General features: G+C 34.8%; 1 protein-coding gene across 1 annotated transcript in view; it reads left to right on the top strand.

Moving 5' to 3' along the window:
• LOC136027310 (RAD50-interacting protein 1-like) overlaps positions 1 to 18,959 on the top strand; it is a 55,876-nt gene extending 36,917 nt beyond the window's left edge. Inside the window, exons 8-12 of the mRNA XM_065704429.1 lie at positions 3,873 to 4,038; positions 5,863 to 6,116; positions 12,203 to 12,368; positions 16,319 to 16,452; positions 18,571 to 18,959. Of these exons, the coding sequence (XP_065560501.1) occupies positions 3,873 to 4,038; positions 5,863 to 6,116; positions 12,203 to 12,368; positions 16,319 to 16,452; positions 18,571 to 18,784 (934 nt within the window). The 3' untranslated portion in view covers positions 18,785 to 18,959. The remainder of the gene's footprint in view (positions 1 to 3,872; positions 4,039 to 5,862; positions 6,117 to 12,202; positions 12,369 to 16,318; positions 16,453 to 18,570) is intronic.

Below are 18,959 nucleotides of genomic sequence, written 5' to 3'. Positions count from 1 at the left end.
CGAAAGTGTCGTCAAAAGGTGGCAGTCTTCTCGCGTCTTGTTTCTGGCACCAAATCTAAGCCCTTACACTGAACAGTGAATTGAATCTGGCCTGTTTGCCGTACATTCCAATGACCAGGGATTTTGATAGGTCGCAAACTTTTCTAAACGTGTCAACTGAGAGCTTCCCTTCAGCATTCTTGATCTGCTCCGTCACAAAGACCATTTTTAAGGCAAAATTTGGAGACGCCACGGTGTTTAAGAAATAAGCTTTCCCGACGCCGAAGAAAAAGTTCGTTGTGTCACACCCTGACAGACAGTGCACGTACGGTAACATAATCTACTCCTCTTTGGACAAGCGGAATCCATCCGCCAGCTCGTTTACTGGGATAATGTAAGTCAGGAACTTCAAGAAAAGTTAGCTTGAAGTTCTTCACAAAGTGAACACAGGCTACTGCCATTTCTGTGTCGTTGGCATGCAAAATAATACTACAAGCGTAACGGTTAGAGTACTTAGCATGTGTCATACGGCGTTGGTCAGCCTCTTCGTGGCTGGAGGGCAAGCATTCCTCGAAGTCACAGTGCTCTGGTAAAGTTGGACTGCAGCCGCCCTTGGCCAGAGACACTTTGGATCTCTCCTTGAACCCACCTGAGAGAAAAAAGATGAGTGCGTTCGGAAGCTATTCACCCTTCTGCTCTCAGGTTTCATACAAAATTTCGAGGAGCCGGCTTTTAGACACTGAGCTTGCAAGTACGGCATTCCGTTCTTCAATTGTGCTCAGAGCGGAAATCTGGCGGTTTTTCCCTTTCCCTTGTCGGAGTCTGCATGCTGATTTCAAAGAGACCGACTCTTTGGTGTCCGTGAGCTTCCCAAACAGCCCGTAGTACCGATTTTCGACAATGTGGACTTTAGAAATACCCACTAGAGGATCATTCAGCAACATTAGAAGCAATCTTTCCGCGAAGGATTTGACTGTTTCAAACCTGGTAGGCCGATATGACCGTATCTTGGACATAGTATCTTGCACCAAGCTGCAAGTCGTCCTTTTTTTTCTTAGCCAATGAAACAGTATGGCTTTGTTCCCCGTCCTCATTTTCCAGCCAGATGATGTCTTGGTTGATTGTTGCAGAAGATGTTTAAAATGGATGGAAGGAAAGGAAGAATCTCTTTTTTGAGGATTTTTGTGACTGCTTTCTTCTTTTGTTCACCCTAGCTCAACTGAGCATAATGATTCTCTTCAAGGCTGTTACTTCAGAGCTTAGAAATCAGTTCTAGGGACACCCTTCACTTTCTGAGTTTTCCTCTCTGAAGGGAAAGTTCGGAGTGCAACCTTTTTCACACCTTCTTTCCCGTTTCACAAAAAGTCCTTAACCACCTCTTTTCCTTTTGTGGCTACGCAAGTAATATAAGAAACAATCTATCCATCGTCCACAACTTCTGGCGTCACAATATTCACTAGGTCGAAGTCTACTCTGCTGAAGGGATTGCCACATGTAATGAAAAAGTCCCGAGCTCTATCTTGCGAAAATTATAATCGCGTCGTTGTCGACTGATTGTCTTCGTGATGTTTCAATGTCTCTGTGGATACGTTGACTTCTTGCAGGAAACCTTTGCTGATGGCAGTGGAAATCGGTAAGGTAAGAATCCAAGCTTCAGTCTGTCTCTCATCTATTTTTTCTGCTATTATTCTTGCCGTCGTCTTTGTATCCTTGTTCACTGTACATTCCAGTATCTGATCAGACTAGGTGGCCTTGAACCTCGTGTGCGCTCTCTTCACTGCGAAGTACTCTTTCATTAACTTCCTTTGTACATCAGGAAAGGTTTGTGGTAAACTTAGCATGTCTGATAAGTACTGTATGACATCTTGTATACTGAGGATGGTCAGCCGCCGCCAAGTATGGCAACATCCGAGCAGTTTCTGTCAAATGAGACTCCCAGTCACAGTCTCGTTCAGCATGAATGAATCGCATCGCTACTTCAAGTATTTCCAAGAACTGCCGCCAGAAAGCAAACGTGGGCGACGCATTTCACAGGGTGTCGAAGGCATTCATTATGGGATCCAAAGTGATTAAGGTATCGTTTTCTTCCTGAAATGCAGTTCGCGCATCAGTGCCGTTTGCCAATGAAGTCCTAAACAACTCAATGGCACTACCCAGCTGGTCTAGATGGGATAAGTCTTCTTGTGCTTTGGAGTAATATTCTTCCAAGGACTCCCATTAGAGAGCTAGCAAGACCTCGTACGGTATGCAGTAAGCATTGATAGCTTGATAGTAGCCTTTCCCTTGGAATACCTTTTCGCAAGTACCAGGAAGTAGCAGCTTTGCCTGCACTATAATCTCTTTGAGTCCGGAGCTGTCCATGATCTTACCAACTACCTTGAGATAGTTGAGCAGGAGATGAAAGCCTCCCATTCGTAGGATTACGTTTTTGAAGTCCTCCGGGTATTTACTTTTCACTCCCTGTTCTAGCTGATAAATGAAGAGATCTTGCGTGACCACCGTATCGTCACATATACCAAAATCTACATCTACCAGTGGAGCATCTAGGAGAATCTGTAAAATCTTGCTATTTCTACCTTGAGATATGGAAATCGATGTTTTGAGCCATAGTTCTTACAAACCGACCATGTCCCATAAATAACTGTTTATCTGCCAAAATAACACTAGTTAGCTGGTGTTTACCTCTACTTTGACAGTATTACATCATACCTTCAGGGTCAATGAGTTTCCATCTGTCCAGGAATGATTAATTGCATTGCTGTCACTTGAAGAAAAAAAAAAACTTCCCGCTAGGTAGCCGGTTACTAAAAAAAATTTTATTATCGGGTACACTCGCTAAAAAAAACTGCAGATCCCTCAGGCACAATAATTTAAACTTTTTTTCTTAGCTTAATGTTTTTGGAATTAAACGGACTTTCTTCTTTAATATATATAAAAAATACTCTATTTTCAAAAAATTTTGAGTTTTTAGCTTTTCTATTAAAAGTTTGATGACAAAATTCGGAATTTTTTTAAGTGGACCATTTTTTCATTTTTTGTTTATAAGCAAAAATCATATTCGTGTGGCCCCAAGTCTTTTCTTTTGATTGATTGAAGAGGACGCTCGACTTGACCAATCTTATCTGTAAAAAAAAAATTAGAATCGTCTAACCCCATTATAGGCAAAATTTGGTGCTTTTCGCTTATATCTCAGAAACGCCCCAACGACGAACATGCGCCCTACGATATTCATTTTCAGCATGGTCGACTACCCTGGGATCCACCCTTGACATTTTTGTACCTTCCGACATGGGTACTAATCGAAATAAGCGTGATACAGAATCTTATAATCGCCGTGGTCGGGATACAGAATCTTATAATCGCCGTGGTCGAACCTCCTTAACTGGAGGTTCAGAATTCCCCCTTTTATATGCTCCCCCTTCATGTCCCCTTAATAAGTGAAACTGCAGTTAAATTCCGAAAAAAAGATACCTAAAGGAAACAAGTTATCTTTTTTTTCATCATTTTTATGAAAATAAATAAGCTTTTCGTGTGCAAATTCGAATTTTTATGTCGAATATACTGGTGAAAACTCACCGCTTGGACTCCTTATTTTTGTGAAAAATTTTCAAATATCTTGTGGGGAAATCTAAGGAAGATAGGAAGCAAAACCCAGGCTTAATGGTCTATTTGAACAAAAATTCAAATTGTCTTCTTTAGTTGCATTGCCTAAATCAAACAAAAAAGAGATTTTATTTCGTAACAGCTCTTAGGAAACAAATTTTCTTTGAGGTTTTTTTTTTTTTTTTTTTTTTTTTTTTTTTTTTTTTTTTTTTTTTTTTTTTTTTTTTTTTTTTTTTTTTTTATTGAAGTTTGCAGACTGTGTAACGCAATTGATAAAATTTCGTTTCTAGATTGCAGTTTCTTGATTTGCAGTTAGAACTGATTGAAGACTTTCGAATACGGATGCTACAAATGAAGAATGAGTTTGAAGATCAGCCACTTGGAGAAAGTTTCTGTGGTGTATTAAATACATTACATTATGTCACCCTGATTTTAGAAGATTGGGAAGATACAACGGTACGAGAATCCAATATAAAATAACGTAACTTTTCAATTTTTAAAAAGAACAAAAAAAAGACAGACTCTCTGTGCGCCCATACAGAGAATTCAGCGCGACTGAGCACAGTAAGAAACTCAACGTAATTCATACTGGAAAAGAGTAAAATTAAACTGAAAAAATGAAACTTTTTTCTCTCGTTTAATAGCACACATAAGATCAGAACACCCATATATTATTTAAAGACATTTTCAAGCTGTGGTGCAGTTATAATTGCAAAATTTTGGAGTATTAGTGCTTCGAAAATGCCTAATCTAATGTGTCTTCTTTTACTTTTTTTAATTATTATAAGTGGGAAATGACTTCCCATTGTTGCTTTATATGCCGGAAAAAAAATGTTGGATACTGACTGCTGAAAAGTGGGCTACCGTCGCACTCGTCGCACAAAAAAAAGCTGGAGGAATGGAGCCTTTGCCGCAATACTTTACCTTGCCCTAGTAGCGCAAATATAGTATAATTTCAAAACAGATTTGCCCGGACTCACTCAGTTTTAACAATCCTGATCAGAGCGGGATAAGACAGTATTAAGCTCCAGGATTTTGTAGTAGGGGGCAAACGAACGCTTTAAAGGCTCACTGGACGAATTTTAGGTTTTTATTTTTGACCTAATGTGACACGTTGTCTTAGCATCGTAAATCTTGTTGATAATTATTTTGCATCCATATCTCGCAATCTTCCTCCACTTCATTAATTCTTGATTACGATGCAAGGGACATGTATCGGAAATCTTAGTATCCCCTAAAGATCTCAGTCAATTTTATGAATAAAGGAATAAGATTTAATGATCTGCCCTTGAATTGACCACTCACGGCACCATTCCATACAATTTTAAAAGTGGGCTTTTATTTCTTTGATGTTTAAAATTAACACCCTAGCATATCAGCCTTAACAAACACCCCTAAAATACCAGCTCTCTCCGAAGTTTTGGCAGCTTTCTTTATGATCTTCATTGCCAAGATGTACAAGCTAATGTTTCTCAGATCACTTTGACTTCGGACCAGAATATAGTCCTTTATCTTGTCCTTGTCTTAGATACTACTTTGTAATATTTAGAGATTAACGGACCTTTTGCGGCTGCTATTTTATTTGATATTTAAAAGCCTTCGACAATCTGGATATCTCATTTGTATTTCCAGAAGCTAAAAAACGTGACACATGGAAGTTCATTGTAAGAATGCTTGACAGCTTTCTGTCTCATCAGGAGTATTGTGTCCTTCTGAATGGGGATAACTCTAATTGTATTTGTATTTCGTGTAGGTCTGTCCCTAGAGCTAAATTATGCCCTTTATTTTCCCTAATTATTTTCAATATTATTATAAGTAACTTACTAAAATCGCTTTAAGTTTGCTGGTCACTTATTTATTTTAATTTCGAAACATGTTGGTCCCCTTACTTCAGGACTTGGTATTGTCTTATTACTTAAGACACTGAAAAAATGGCTTGATAAAGCAAGTATCAAAGATTTTGTAAAGCTCTTAGGAATAATCATAGAGCGTCAAAAACAATGTTGAAAAAATTTAGTTTCGTTTTTTTCTAGAGAATCGCACAATTGTAGATTTTTCAAAGTAGTTTTCTTAATAAATCACCATAGTTAGAACTATGGCTGTTTTTAATTTTTTTTAAACGTTTTAAACTATTATAATTGCTTTTAAACTTTTTATGCTTAGGCTAGAACCTTTTGCTTAGGGCTCGTGTCCATTCTTAAATTATAGTGCGCTACTTCATAGGAAGCTATGAAAGGGTAAAAATTTTCGTAGACTTATTTAATTTGAGCCTTTTTATAGTTGATTCTTCGACCTAATTCTTCCCGACAAGAACCTGATGGAGCAAACTTAGAGCTAAAATCTGGCGAAGAGCCTGACGTTACATTACCTGCTCTAAAAGTTGTATCTAAAAGCTTGGATCAATTAGCTGAGGGTACGGTTTTCGACTCAATCATTGAGCTGTTTGAAAAATTTGAGAAAGACATGGTAAATTTGATTGTTGATACAATTCTAAGAGATGTCAAGGATCGAAGCGCTTATTACCGGAAAAATAGGTAATTTGTTCACTTTTCAATTCTGTGATTTCCTTTTTTCTTTCTCTTTTTAACGAAGTTTTGTCGTTGAAGCTATTTTTTCTTGTTATGGCGGGTTGTAATGAGTTTGAGTAAATTCAGATTTTACTCAGAAAGCAAGTGTTGCAAGCCATAAAAGCCCAATTTGGGCTTCCAGGTAAAAAAAAACAAACTAAAAAACTCATGACTTTTATTAGTTTGACGAAGTTTGCTATATCAAAATAATTTCTCTTCATTTTTTTGCAGATTTTAATCCTCCTCCAATTCTCTTTCCAGAATAAAGTGCTTGCTTAACCGATAAAAATTTTTAAATACGTAACTGATATGCGGTTAATTAACAAACATTAAACGTAATAAAATAAAACAGCCAGAAACTCTGCGAATTCAATCAAGCACAGAAAAATCTAAGTCAAAACTGTTTCGTTAAACTCTTTCTAAGGATAATTTAAAGAAATAAATAAATAATATGAATAAGTAGTAAATAAATAAATAAAAATAAATAAATAAGTAATAAATAAACGACGTAGCGGGCTGGGGAGAGTCAAGAGTGGAAACAAAGAAAGGAACAGAATGAGAACAAAAATATATCTCAATTTTCCTCCTTTCTCCCCTCTATTCTGGTGAAGCTCCAATCTATTGCTGAAAATTAAATGGAAAACTAAGCAAAACCTATCTATTATACCCCATCCCCGCCCTTAAAACTAAATAAGCGTAAAAATAATCTTTTTTCTTAGTCTGCTCTACCGAACAACTCTATATAACAAAAGATTTGGTGAAAAGATTTTGATGGTGAACTGTCATAGTTCACTTATTGAGTTCAGGCTGAATAAGTATGTACAAAATCACATTCTACTTTTGACGGATCTACTCATAGTATGATATCTGTATAATAAAACTTGTTTTTAGCTGCACTTTCAGTGAAACCATCAGAAAGTTCTATCAATTTGTTGCTATAATGTTTAAATTAGTACAATGGGCTCGATTGTTTTATCATCTTCGTATAAACCCATCTTTTTTTTCAACTAGCTTCATCTGTAGGAAGCATAGGTGATCCGTCAGCTCGTGCTATTTTACATTTATGCCAAGAGGGTTGTTACTAAGAAAGATCCTAGAATCTAAGTCTGTTGTACCAAAGTGCATTCGTTTTTCTATGGTCAGTAAGCTCTGCAACAAAATATTCTGTACAACATCATCAACAGTAGTTTTTTAAATGTTTCTCGATGTGTTGCAACAAATTTGGTAACTGCCTTTTATAGAAAAATGCATTTACTAAGTAATTATCATTTAACCCTCTAAAATCAGTATATCTTGCTTCGTCAACAGTTTTCTAAATTGTCGTTTCGTCGAGGAATATGTTTTATTGTTTTAAAATAAATCTACTTGGATCTACCATATTTGAATTCCTTTTTATCAATATCTGTCCAATCATTTCCATGCTCCATTTCTCTATTCTCAAATAAATGTAACTGAGAATTAAGCATAATTTCACATGTAGTACCAACTTAAAGGTTTTATATTTGTATTTAAGTTTTTGACAAGTCTAAAATCAGCAGTATTTTTAAGAAACTTGCAATTCAGCTACCATATGGTCTTGTTAACGTTTTGTAACGTTTTTGTTGATCAAAACAGTAACGTTTTTGTTGATCAGCATTTATAAGGGTAAAAATCTACTCAATTAATTTTAAATTCCGAGTACAAGCATTATCATCATTCAAGCTTTCAAGTCTGCCTTTTCTCTCTTGAGACATTATTATATTTTGAACATTGTGACAATGTTTTAAATCACAAATAGATGTTGTTACCATTAAAGTCTGCAAGTCTTCCTATTTTATCTTTTAATTATTTCAATAGACGAGTAGGTCTGCTTCAACAAACTACCCATAGAAATTGAAAGACTATCAAATGTTAAACAGCAAACAGAAGTTAAATTTATTAAAAATTTGCAGTTTCAAGAATTGTTTATAATTAAAAAGGTAATAGATATTTTACAATATTCCCAATTATGTTTTTGAAGAGTATGAACGTTAAAATTTTCAGCATGAAACTGAGACGGATAGTAGATTATCCGATGTATTAAAAAGTTCACTAAAGAGTTAATTCACAGTTAATATTTCAATTAGTATGTCCATATTTTCATTAATAAAAATGGATCTGATTTTGGATTTCTTTTGTTTTTTTCTTGTTTTTTTTATACGCGAAGGAAAGGAACGAAACATATAGCTATAGAGTTGGATTTCAGACAATAGTTATTTATTATTATCAAAGGGAGAGAAAAGAACTCTGCTAATTATATTTTCAAAGTTATTTTTGATTTTTTAGGAAGAATAGTGGTGTTTACATTTTTATTTTAAATACTGAAAAGATGAATACCGATAAACAAGCTGAAACTATCCGTCGTTGCTCGAGAATATTTAAAATGGTTTATAATTATACGGTTTTGATATTACATCTCTGATTCCTCTACTACCAGGTTCCCCTCTTGAAACAGTTTTTTCTTAACCCCCTTAACATATTCTCACCATTTCTTGCCACAAAAGCAAATTGTTAAAAATCCAAAATATTTGTTTTGTCTGGGATGGAGCCCAAGCTCTGCCTGTGTTTTAGGCAGATGTGATCATCACGCTTTGGAACTATCAATATATTTCGAATAAGCTATAACTCAAGAAAGTTCTTATTATCTTCCCCTCCCCAGCTTCAACACCTGTATCCTAATTCCTGTCTTGAGCTTCTCTTTCACAAAAAAAAACGTTGAAAAAGTTACTGCTACTGCTACGAACTCACTGCAGCACCAAGTCGCCGGAGGCCAACATCGCTACACACGCTCCTCCTACATCCCTATCTAGTTAAGCCTCCCTCTTTAAGCCCTCTCAATAAGTTCCAATTTCCCTGTAATCCTTCCTTACGACCTCCTTTCATCCAATTCATAAATGACCTGCTTTTCGCCTGGCCCTGGATGACTGGCATAAGACAACGCCTTTGGCAATCTGTCATCCGCAGAACGTGTCCTTACCATCCCAATCTTTTCCTAATTATAGTCCTAGGAAGTGGGATAGAACCACATTTTTCTTACAGCTTACTGTTTGAAATACGGTCAGTCAAACAGGCACCTAAATTAATATGTAGATAATTTCTCTGAAAAAATAATCCAAAGTCCATCTGTGTCTCTTGTAGCGCCCACGTTTGGAAACCATTCTTGACCAGTGCCATCACTGTAACTTCCAATATTGTAATTTTGTCTCACAGACTTATCTTCCTATCCTTCCAAACTGTTTTCAACTGTAAAAAAGACCTTGAGCCTTGGCTATTCTACTTTTAACATCTTTAACGCATCCACCATCTGAACTAGTAATACCACCTAGGTGAGTGAAGCTTTCCCATTGATCAATCTTCTCGTTACCTATCATCACCTCTTCAGCTTCATTTATTCCCAGTCTTAGTGACTTTGTCTTTTTAACATTAATTTTCAAGTCTATTATTGCGCCTTGAGCGCTCAAAAGTTTCGAAAAATCATTCAGTTTTCTAACATTTTCATGTAGGACACTCAAATCATCAGCATAATTTAAGTCTAGCCGTGCCCACTACCCCCATCTTAAAACTCTTCTTCTCGATCTTCTATTCCCATAGAGGTTATACAAGCTATAAACGCTTTAAATAAAGTACAATATATTACTAGCCCCTCGAGCTTGCTTAAACGTTAACAACCATGACCCGAAATACTTCCTCTGGTCAATCTTACTGTGCTTATACAAAGTTCAAATTCATGTTTGTAGATTTTCTCGGTCAAACTCCTTAGACATGTTAATTTCATATCCTAGGAATCATTAATTTTCCAGTGGAAATTCAGATTAATCAAAAATATATTTTGATTGAAATGTTTTGAATATTTTTTTACTACGTGCAATCATTATGAAGAGTGAATGAGGAGTTTTTGGTTCTTGACATATTATTTTCTATTTATCTGTTTTATCTTTTTTTTAAACGCCCGCTTATTTTAACATTAGTTTATAATTTTAAATCTGTGTGTTAAAATCATAAGGACATTGATCGCGATGGTTAAACTTTTCGAATTGTATGAATTGTATTTTCGAATGATTTGAGAACATAGCATTTGTCATGAAAAAATAAAAAAATGTTCAACATTTTTTTTTTTTACAAAAAATGGAAAAATTGCAAGTATTTAGATTTTACTGCTTGTTATTTTTTTAGAATGATCTATTTTAAAGTTTTTGTTGAGAATCTGCAAAAATCTTCGTATCTGAGTAGTAAAGTAAGTTAAACAGTTGGATTCACAAATTTTTTTAGCTGGCCCAGGGTTGGCTGTATGTAAGCTACTATTATTCGAGAAAATCTCCGCTCTTTTCCTGAGGATGATTTTGTCAGAAACCTCTAAATACATGAAAAAAATAGATATTTCGGCTGGAAAATCGGCGCTTTTTAGCGTTTGATTTTGGAAAATTGGCCAGCACATCCTTCGAATTTTGCTTCAACACTTTAGCTGACAAGTATTGTTTTTTGATTTATTCATGATGCTATTTAGATCTAAAGTATTCAAAAACCCTATCCCAAGGGTCTTTGGTCTAAAACGTAATGTATTTCTATGTATTTAAAGAAGAAAGAACAAAAAAAAAACAAAAAACAAAAAAAACAGCAACGAATAGTAAAACACACATACTTAATGAATAAATTTTCTTTCAGGTACCAGGTCCCCTATATTGCAAATAGGTTTAACCTAGATAAAGTAATTCCTAAGAATCGTTTATTAATAAAAAACTTGTTTTGGTGATTATTCCTTGTCGAGATTAAATAAAAAAAAAGTTTTTTAAACTTGATAATTTTAACTCTTTTTAACTTTTCTTGAACTGATAAATTGAGGCTATTATTTATTTGCAATAATTAAAGCAATACGTTTTCTACTTAAATTTCCCTTTAATATAGTCGAATGAATAAACATATTCTATTCTATAAATTCTTCGAGATTCTTAGTTGCGAATAGTTCATTGTACGAAAAATAACCTTTTATAAATAGAATTTGTAATAAAATTACCTGAATTTCAACTGAAATTCTCCCCTGTTCTTAAGTTTTTTGCTCTTTTCTATGCATATTACGGTCCTGAAGCTTTTTCCCTTCTTTTTATAAAATAGTTCATTATCACGTTTTTAAAGTTTTAGTGGGGCTCTTGGCGTTTCAAAAAAAAAAAAATGTTTTGAAAAATCATTGCCCAAGAAGTGTCGACTAATGCAGAAATTTTGATGGTCTTTTTTAACCCAGTATAAAAAGTTTTAGTTTTGGGGACAAAGAAAGCTACGTTTGTCCGCTTCGAATTCAGCATCATCATAGAGACTACTAAAATTGCTTTATAGGTCATCCTGGCAATCACCGTTAATCACCCTTTTCATTGCCATCCCTGCTGATTACATTAATTTCATAATTAGTTTACGTGACCAAAGGCAAGCTATAGATCTACAGCATAAACTGATCTTTGCCAAGACAAACTAAATTTTTCTTTGAAAGTGTTGCAAAATTTATGTATGAAACATAGACAAGTGATAATCTTCTTTTAAAAAATCTCATAATCTATCACATACAATTTTTTGAAACTTGCTGATATGGGTGACAGAATTTTCTGGACTATTTCAAACTTCTCTTCTAGTCAGTGGCGTAATTTCATCAAAATCCTGGAGGGAGGGGGTGAATTTGAAGCCAATTTTCCTAAATCAAGTGAAAATGACAGTAATAACTAAAAAACGAGCCATTTGGTACCTTAAAGGTACTATTTAGCACTATAAAAGAACTGTAAAGTTACTTTATAGTACTATAAAGATAAAAATAAATTAAAAAACACTGATATGTTTCTGTTAATGCTTTGATTTATCTTGGTTTTGACAAGATTTCAAAAGAAATGAATTTCAGCTGTGGGGGAAGGAGGTGGTGGTGGTAAGCTAAGACCTGGGAGGGGTAGTTGCCCCTTGCCCCATAGCAAATTACGCCCCTGCTCCTAGTAGCACTGATAGCCACACCTGGTGTTAGTTAGTTTAATTGATTTTATTGTGGTTACTTTAATTTGTAGATGGCAAATGATGTTTTCAATGAAGGATTATATTCAACCTTGTTTAACACCAAATTTGTGCAAAATGCTGCAAGCGCTTCAGGGAAGCTTACAACGAGCTCACCAGCGATTGTCTCAAAAAGTGTTTTTAGATGTCTGGAAGTCCGTTGGGTCTCGTGTAAATAAGGTAGCTATTTAGATTTTATTTTGAATGAGTTGTATGCATTTGAAATTCTTACTAGTGAAAACTATCAGTCCATAATGGTCGTAATGTTTCCGCGCAAAATAGTTGTTTGAGGTCCTTACCAATCAGAAAGCGTATAAAGTGGTGTGAAGGGGCTTTGATTTTGATTAGAAAAGAATCGACTTATTTTCTTCATTACTTAACAAACGTTGATGTGAATATTTTTGGATCGAATCGTCAGTCTGAAAATAAAATAGAAAATAAAATATGAAACAAAACTGAGGCAATCATAAGGAAATTATAATCATAGAAGAACCGTTTCCTTTTTGTGACTCTATTTATGGTTTGCTCAAATGACCTAAATATCAAAATATGTGTGTATGTAACTAAATATTTAAGGGATAGCCCTCCCCCTCTCAAATATAAGTGAAGTTCATACAAACAGCGGTAATGGTTATATACTCCCATATGTCTTAACTTCCACGTATCCAAAGTATATAGTCAGCTGTGGTAACTTAATTTTTTTTTTAATTAACAAATGATTTCATTTCATTCAAAATTCACTATATTTTGTTATGTGTTATTCATCTCTTTGTTTTTTTTTGTGTGTTATTTTATTCAGCATTAGTTCTGTGTTGTCACAAAGTTTTCATGTGGCTTAATAGCTTTTCAAATATTATTATTAGTATTATACTTCTCCGCTAACAAAAGTGAGCTGTAACTACAAAATTATACTCTGAGTTATATTTGATTCATAATTTTTTTTTAATTTGGCAATATAAGTTTGTTTGTGACGTGTTCTCGTTTCTATAGTTACTCCACGGAAGAAGATTTTAAAGTACTTAATAGACCCGTAACGAAGCCAATAAGCTGTTTCAAATAATCTATAAAAATACTGAGACATCAATTATTCTTTAGTCCGTACTATTCAAAAAGATGTTGGAAGTATGCTAGTAAATTGTGTCAGCAAATTACAGCTTCAGTATAACTGGCAGAGGTTTTCACGATGTCAAAGAGAAAGTAGATGTTTTTAACGTTGTTCATGCTTCTGTATTTGTGCCCCCTACTCTGTACAATAAACCCCTGCTTGTCTTCGATGTTTATCGGGATCTGGAATTTGATGGTGGAGATGTGGCTGTAGAGCATATATACGAGTTTTTGCGGAATTTAGATTTAAATGAAACCGTGATGTTCTTGGTTTTCCAATATTATGTTCTCGTGCGTCAATTGTAAACTTTACAATTGCTGCTTAAAGGACGGTAAATGCCTGGTTGTGTAGAGAGAATCAATTGTAGAACCCCCTCGTAATAACGAATCTGCATCAGATATGGTTAATTATCAAACGATTTCTAACAGTTCAATCGTTCGCAAGTTGGTCTCACGCACACAGGATTATTTTTAATCTAATTTTCTTCGCCCTTCCCTTCCCCCAACACGATGCTCGTAAAAGAACATTTTTTTATTATGTAGCTTACGGAAGTTGTAGTTGATTTCCCAAAAAACGGCAGATTGCTTGGTCTTATTTGATTGTGACTATTTTAAATTATTCCAAAGCTTTTGACAAAATAACTGTATATTTATGAATTCCTGGGTGCCAAGCTCAGACCACGATTTGTGTTTCGGATAACATATTATTTGAAAAAAATGTTTCACCTGTTTTTGTTTGTTCACCTACCATCTCGAAGGTTGAGGCACTCAGTGGTGCTCTGCTTGGTAGTTGCCTCGGTATTTTATTTTGCCCCTTTCCTCGATTATTAGCTTTTTTGTGGGCGAAGTGAAACTTTGTGCAAAAGCTGAAAGTGATTCGAATCGATGGCTTCTACATTATGATGTTGATGCAGTCTTGCAGTGGTCATGTGAGAACTCTATGTGTTTGAATGTTGATAAAACTTGTGTTACTCATTCTACATTGAAGATTCAGAAATACTTTCGTTTGACATTGCTCAAGATTTAAAAGTTTATTTTTATAAGCTAATAAAATTCTATGAAGCATTCACCGATTTTTATCTAGAAATGCAAATCAACAACTATGCAGAGTAAAAAGAACGTTTAAGAAAGTCAATTTTGGAAATTTCAAGAGGACGTGCAAGATTTTGGTCGGATCATTGGTAGAGCAACATTTCTCAGAGTCGTACCTGTTAAATAAGTCAAAATGATTCCTGGATGAAAAAGTTCAAAGACGGCTCAGCTAAATTTTTCCCTTACCTTAATCATTTATTATATCACAGACAGATTGAGGCACTAGAGATTCCAAGCTTTGTATTGAGAAAGAGTAGGTCTGACATTCTTATTACCATATTATCGATGGTATTGACGATCGTCAATTTTATCCTCAGTTTTATCGATTATGAGCAAGCTTTCGATTCTGTTGATAGAAGAGCGTTAGCAAAGGTCTTATCCTTATATGGTACACCAGGAAAATATATTAAAGTGATTTGTGTTATGTACGAGAATAATACTGCTGCGATTAAGGCAGGAAATGAGGTTAGCAACTGGTTTTTGTATTAAATCAGGAGTTAAGCAGTGTTGTGTTCTATCCCTCTTTAGATTCATTTCATTAGATGAAAGTCACTAAGGCTAGGAATAAGTGAAGATGAAAAGGTGACGTTGGCTAACGAAAAGATTGATCAGATTGGCAGCTTCACTTACCTTTTTAGTATTATTAATATGGACGGTGGGAGCAGTGAAGATGTTAAAAGTAGAATAGCTAAGGCTCAGGGTGTTTTTTTCACAGTTAAAAAAAGTTTGGAAGAATAGAAAGATAAGTCTACAAACCACAATTAGAATATTGGAAGTTATAGTGATGACAGTGATCAAATATGGCTCTGAAGCATGGGCGCTCCGAAAAGCAGATGAAAATTTACTAAATATTTTCCTTAGAAATTGCCTACGGAATGTTCTGGGTACCCGGCTGACTGACCGTATTTCGAACAGTAGGTTGTACGAAAAGTGTGGTTCAATCCCGCTTTCTAGGACGATAATGAAAGAAAGGTTGAGATAGCTAGGCCACGTTCTGCGGATGAAGGATGACAGATTGCCGAAGATTGTCCTTTTTGGCCAACCGTCTGGGGCTACACGGGAAATAGGTCGTTCTTGTCTGGGTTGGAATGATGTCATAAATAAAGATTTAAAGGAAATGGTAACTTCCTGAAAGGGTGTAAGGAGGGAGGCCTTGAATAGATTAGGTTGGAGCAGGAGCGTGCGTAGCTGTGTTGGCCTCAGGCGGCTTGTTGCTGCAGTGAGTTATTAGTAGTAGTAGTATTGCCGATGTAAACCCAAATTCAACTTTTTTTAGTTTTCAAGGCATAAGGTGTAAGTTTTCAATGTATAAAATTTACCCGCCAAAGTTATAAATACGAGCATGAGTTTTTAATGTTTTTCAATGAGACTCACCAGTTGTGGAATCTCTTGCCAGGTGACCTGTTTCGTGCTTAAAGTCTGCTCTCTCTTAAGAGATGTATTGTAGATGCACTAGTGTGTTTAGTTTAGTACTTTGATGCATTTTACTAGATTTGTTGAAGCATCCCTTATGTTTCTTTTATTTTAGTGCCGTTGTTCGTGTGTACAATTGTTTTTTGTAACGACAAGCACTCTCTGCTTATAGTTTTTTTTAACTAGTAAAGTGTAATGAACTGATTGATAATAAATTCAATAAACACCATATCCGTGGCTGTTGCTAAGATAGGCTGAGAAATTTCTGAAAATGTTCCTGGATTTTGCGCTCTTTATGTGAAGACCGCAGAAGTAACTGATAAACTGTATTTTCTTATTAGTTTGACTGTTTGTTTTTTAAACCTGAATGGCGAATTAAGGCAGTTAAGCCGAAGACCTCGAAACGAAAAAATGGGTGATTTCATTTGAAGTTATGTAATATTTTATTTTCATTTAGCTGTATGATCTGGTCAATAACCTGACCCCAGTTTTACCTTCATTTTTTATTATATTATTTATAGTTTTTCTTCGAAGAAATCATCTTAGAAAATAGATTTAATGAGGGAGGTGCTGAGCAGCTAGAATATGACATAAAAAATGGACTGTTACCAATATTTGGACAATATTCAATTCGTTCATCTTTAATATTTTCAAAGTAAGTCTCTGATTATTATCTCTGGGTAATGGAATTGGGTCTAAAGTGCCATGTTCTTTCTTAGCTTCTTTGAATTCTTTTCACTGTATTGTCATCTCTTTTGCAGTGTATTTACACTTTGTCGTTCTTATTTCTCTTTTGTGGAAAGATGAAATAAAAACATCTTTTACTCTTTAAGAAAACGAAATATATTGTTTATATATTAATCAATATATGCATTATAACACATACAAGATGTTAGTGAACAATTTAGCGGAATATAACAAGAAGCACGCAGGGCATGGTCAGCCTATTTCTTAACTAGCATCAACCAGGAGGGGGAGGGGGAGAATTACGTATCCCCAAAGACAAGTAGAGGTTGACTGCATTAGAAGGAATACTATTTCACGCTTTGTGTTTCAAGTAATCTTTGTTTGGCCTAAGACACATTATAAGAAAACGAATTGTTCAATCCTACTAATTTCTAAATAGAATTGTTTATCAGTTTTACTAGTAGCTTTTTATACAAATAAGCACACATGATAATGGGACATAATTTTTTTTTAATTTTTTTTAAGGGTCGTTTACCCTCCCGCCCCTACATCCTGGGAAGGTTTTGAATGTTGGGTGATAAACAAATATTTTCAAAGTGTATATCTGGACCCCCTGAAGGTAAACATTATTTATTTTCTACTGTTTATTTAATTTCAGGAGTTATTCACTGGGTCCAATCATATTTTTAAGGTCTATTCATTTCACTTCAAAATGGCTACGAATTTGGAAACCTGATAATTGTATTATTAGTTTTAATACAAGCAAGCGATTTATATTAAAAATAGCTATTTTTTATGTGGATGTTTTCTTTTGTATGCTCAAAGTCCAGCGGTACAAAATTAAAACATATTCGATGCAAACACCAAAACAAATCACTGGGAAATCTCAGTTTGAAGTTGCTAAGTTCCGTAGAAAGTGATCACAGATATGTTATTATAATAATGATTGATAAAAAGAGACAACTATTGGAATCCTTATTATATCATACTCCAATTGATGATACCCAGTATGATACCCTTGCGAACTCTGTTTTCTTAAAGTCACAGTTTACATAGTTACTAATCATACTGCCTTCCATTCGATGCACGATAAAGAAATTTAACGAACTTACCGAATTTTTACTAAATGGAAACCGAACATCTAAACCTTATGGCTGTGTTCATTTGCAAACTTTGTTTGCGGTTTGAATCCTTTTGTTTACGGTGTACGGAGTTGGTCTCAAAATTTGTTTAGTCTTTCTCTTCTTGATTGTTTTTTTTTTCTTTCGTGTATATAATAATATTTACTCTCCTTAATAATTACTACTCATTTAAAAAAATGAAATCTCTTTTTCCTCTTTATTCTTCTTGCAGATTACCTGTTAGTCAAAAACCAGCATAGTTTTAAGCATCATATCCCACGAAAAATATAAATACAAACGCCTTGGACTACAAATCTAATATTCTTGTTACTATTGCAAATGTTTGAAAAACACCAACTACAACAAAAAATAATGTCTAAATTTATTTTATTGCAAAACACATTTAGCTAGAGATTACTTCTGTAATGTTTCTTAGGTTAAATATTAACGCTGGTCCTGTGCTAGTGCTGGACTGCGCTAACCTAGCTCCTTCTGAGGAGCATTTTCTTTATCATCAACCTCTTTAAGGGGGTAAAATAACTACATTGACACATGGCCCTGTTCGCCTATGTCTGTAAGGAAAATATGCTAAGGTAATAGTAGCAAAAAAAGATTTATTCTCGCTGTGCAATCATCTGAAAACGTGTACCCATGGGGTTTGTTACGATTTTGACTTCTTAAAGAAAACGTAGAGTGTGTAACAAATAGTGACAAAATTGAACAATAAATTGACATTCTGACTTTGGAATCAAAAAACCGCTAAACAAAAACGTAAATAATTTAAAATCCAACAACTTGCTGCTTCTTTATATGATAACTGCTTCTGTAACTTACTTTTATTTTTATATATGATAGGTGTAAATAAGCTCTCTACTCTTTTAGAGTATTTATTTTTGAATTTTCCTCCTTTTCCGTGTCATAAGGCAAGTGGGTTTAAAATCTGTTCACTTTTTCTTTTTTTTCAGAATACAAGAATCGTGTCTTATCCTAAAGATGCCTGTTGGCGATGCATTTTTGTTGAAAGAACTCCTTACACGTGATGATGCTGGAGTTTCTTTCCGTCTTAGCTACGCGGAGACAAGTGAGAAGATGAAAGCCTTGAGGGAGCACGGAATTTATAATCTCTCTGTTCAGGATGCTCTGTTTGTCTTTGACAGAAGGTTGACTACGTCACTCTGATTTTTTTGTCTGCATATTGTACTCAGTTCTAGGGCTACTTGTTGAGGGATTCAAAAGGCTATATTTTATTAGCTTTACGCTCTCACAACGTGAACTGCCTGGTTTATAGATTCTTTTTTTATTGATTAAAGTAATCGACCGCTTTTATGGAATTAAAACGAAATTTTCTCTTTGA

The sequence above is a fragment of the Artemia franciscana genome, chromosome 5 (assembly GCF_032884065.1).
Source record: "Artemia franciscana chromosome 5, ASM3288406v1, whole genome shotgun sequence".
Lineage (NCBI taxonomy): Eukaryota > Metazoa > Arthropoda > Branchiopoda > Anostraca > Artemiidae > Artemia > Artemia franciscana.
This window is presented reverse-complemented; position numbering and strand designations above follow the sequence as displayed.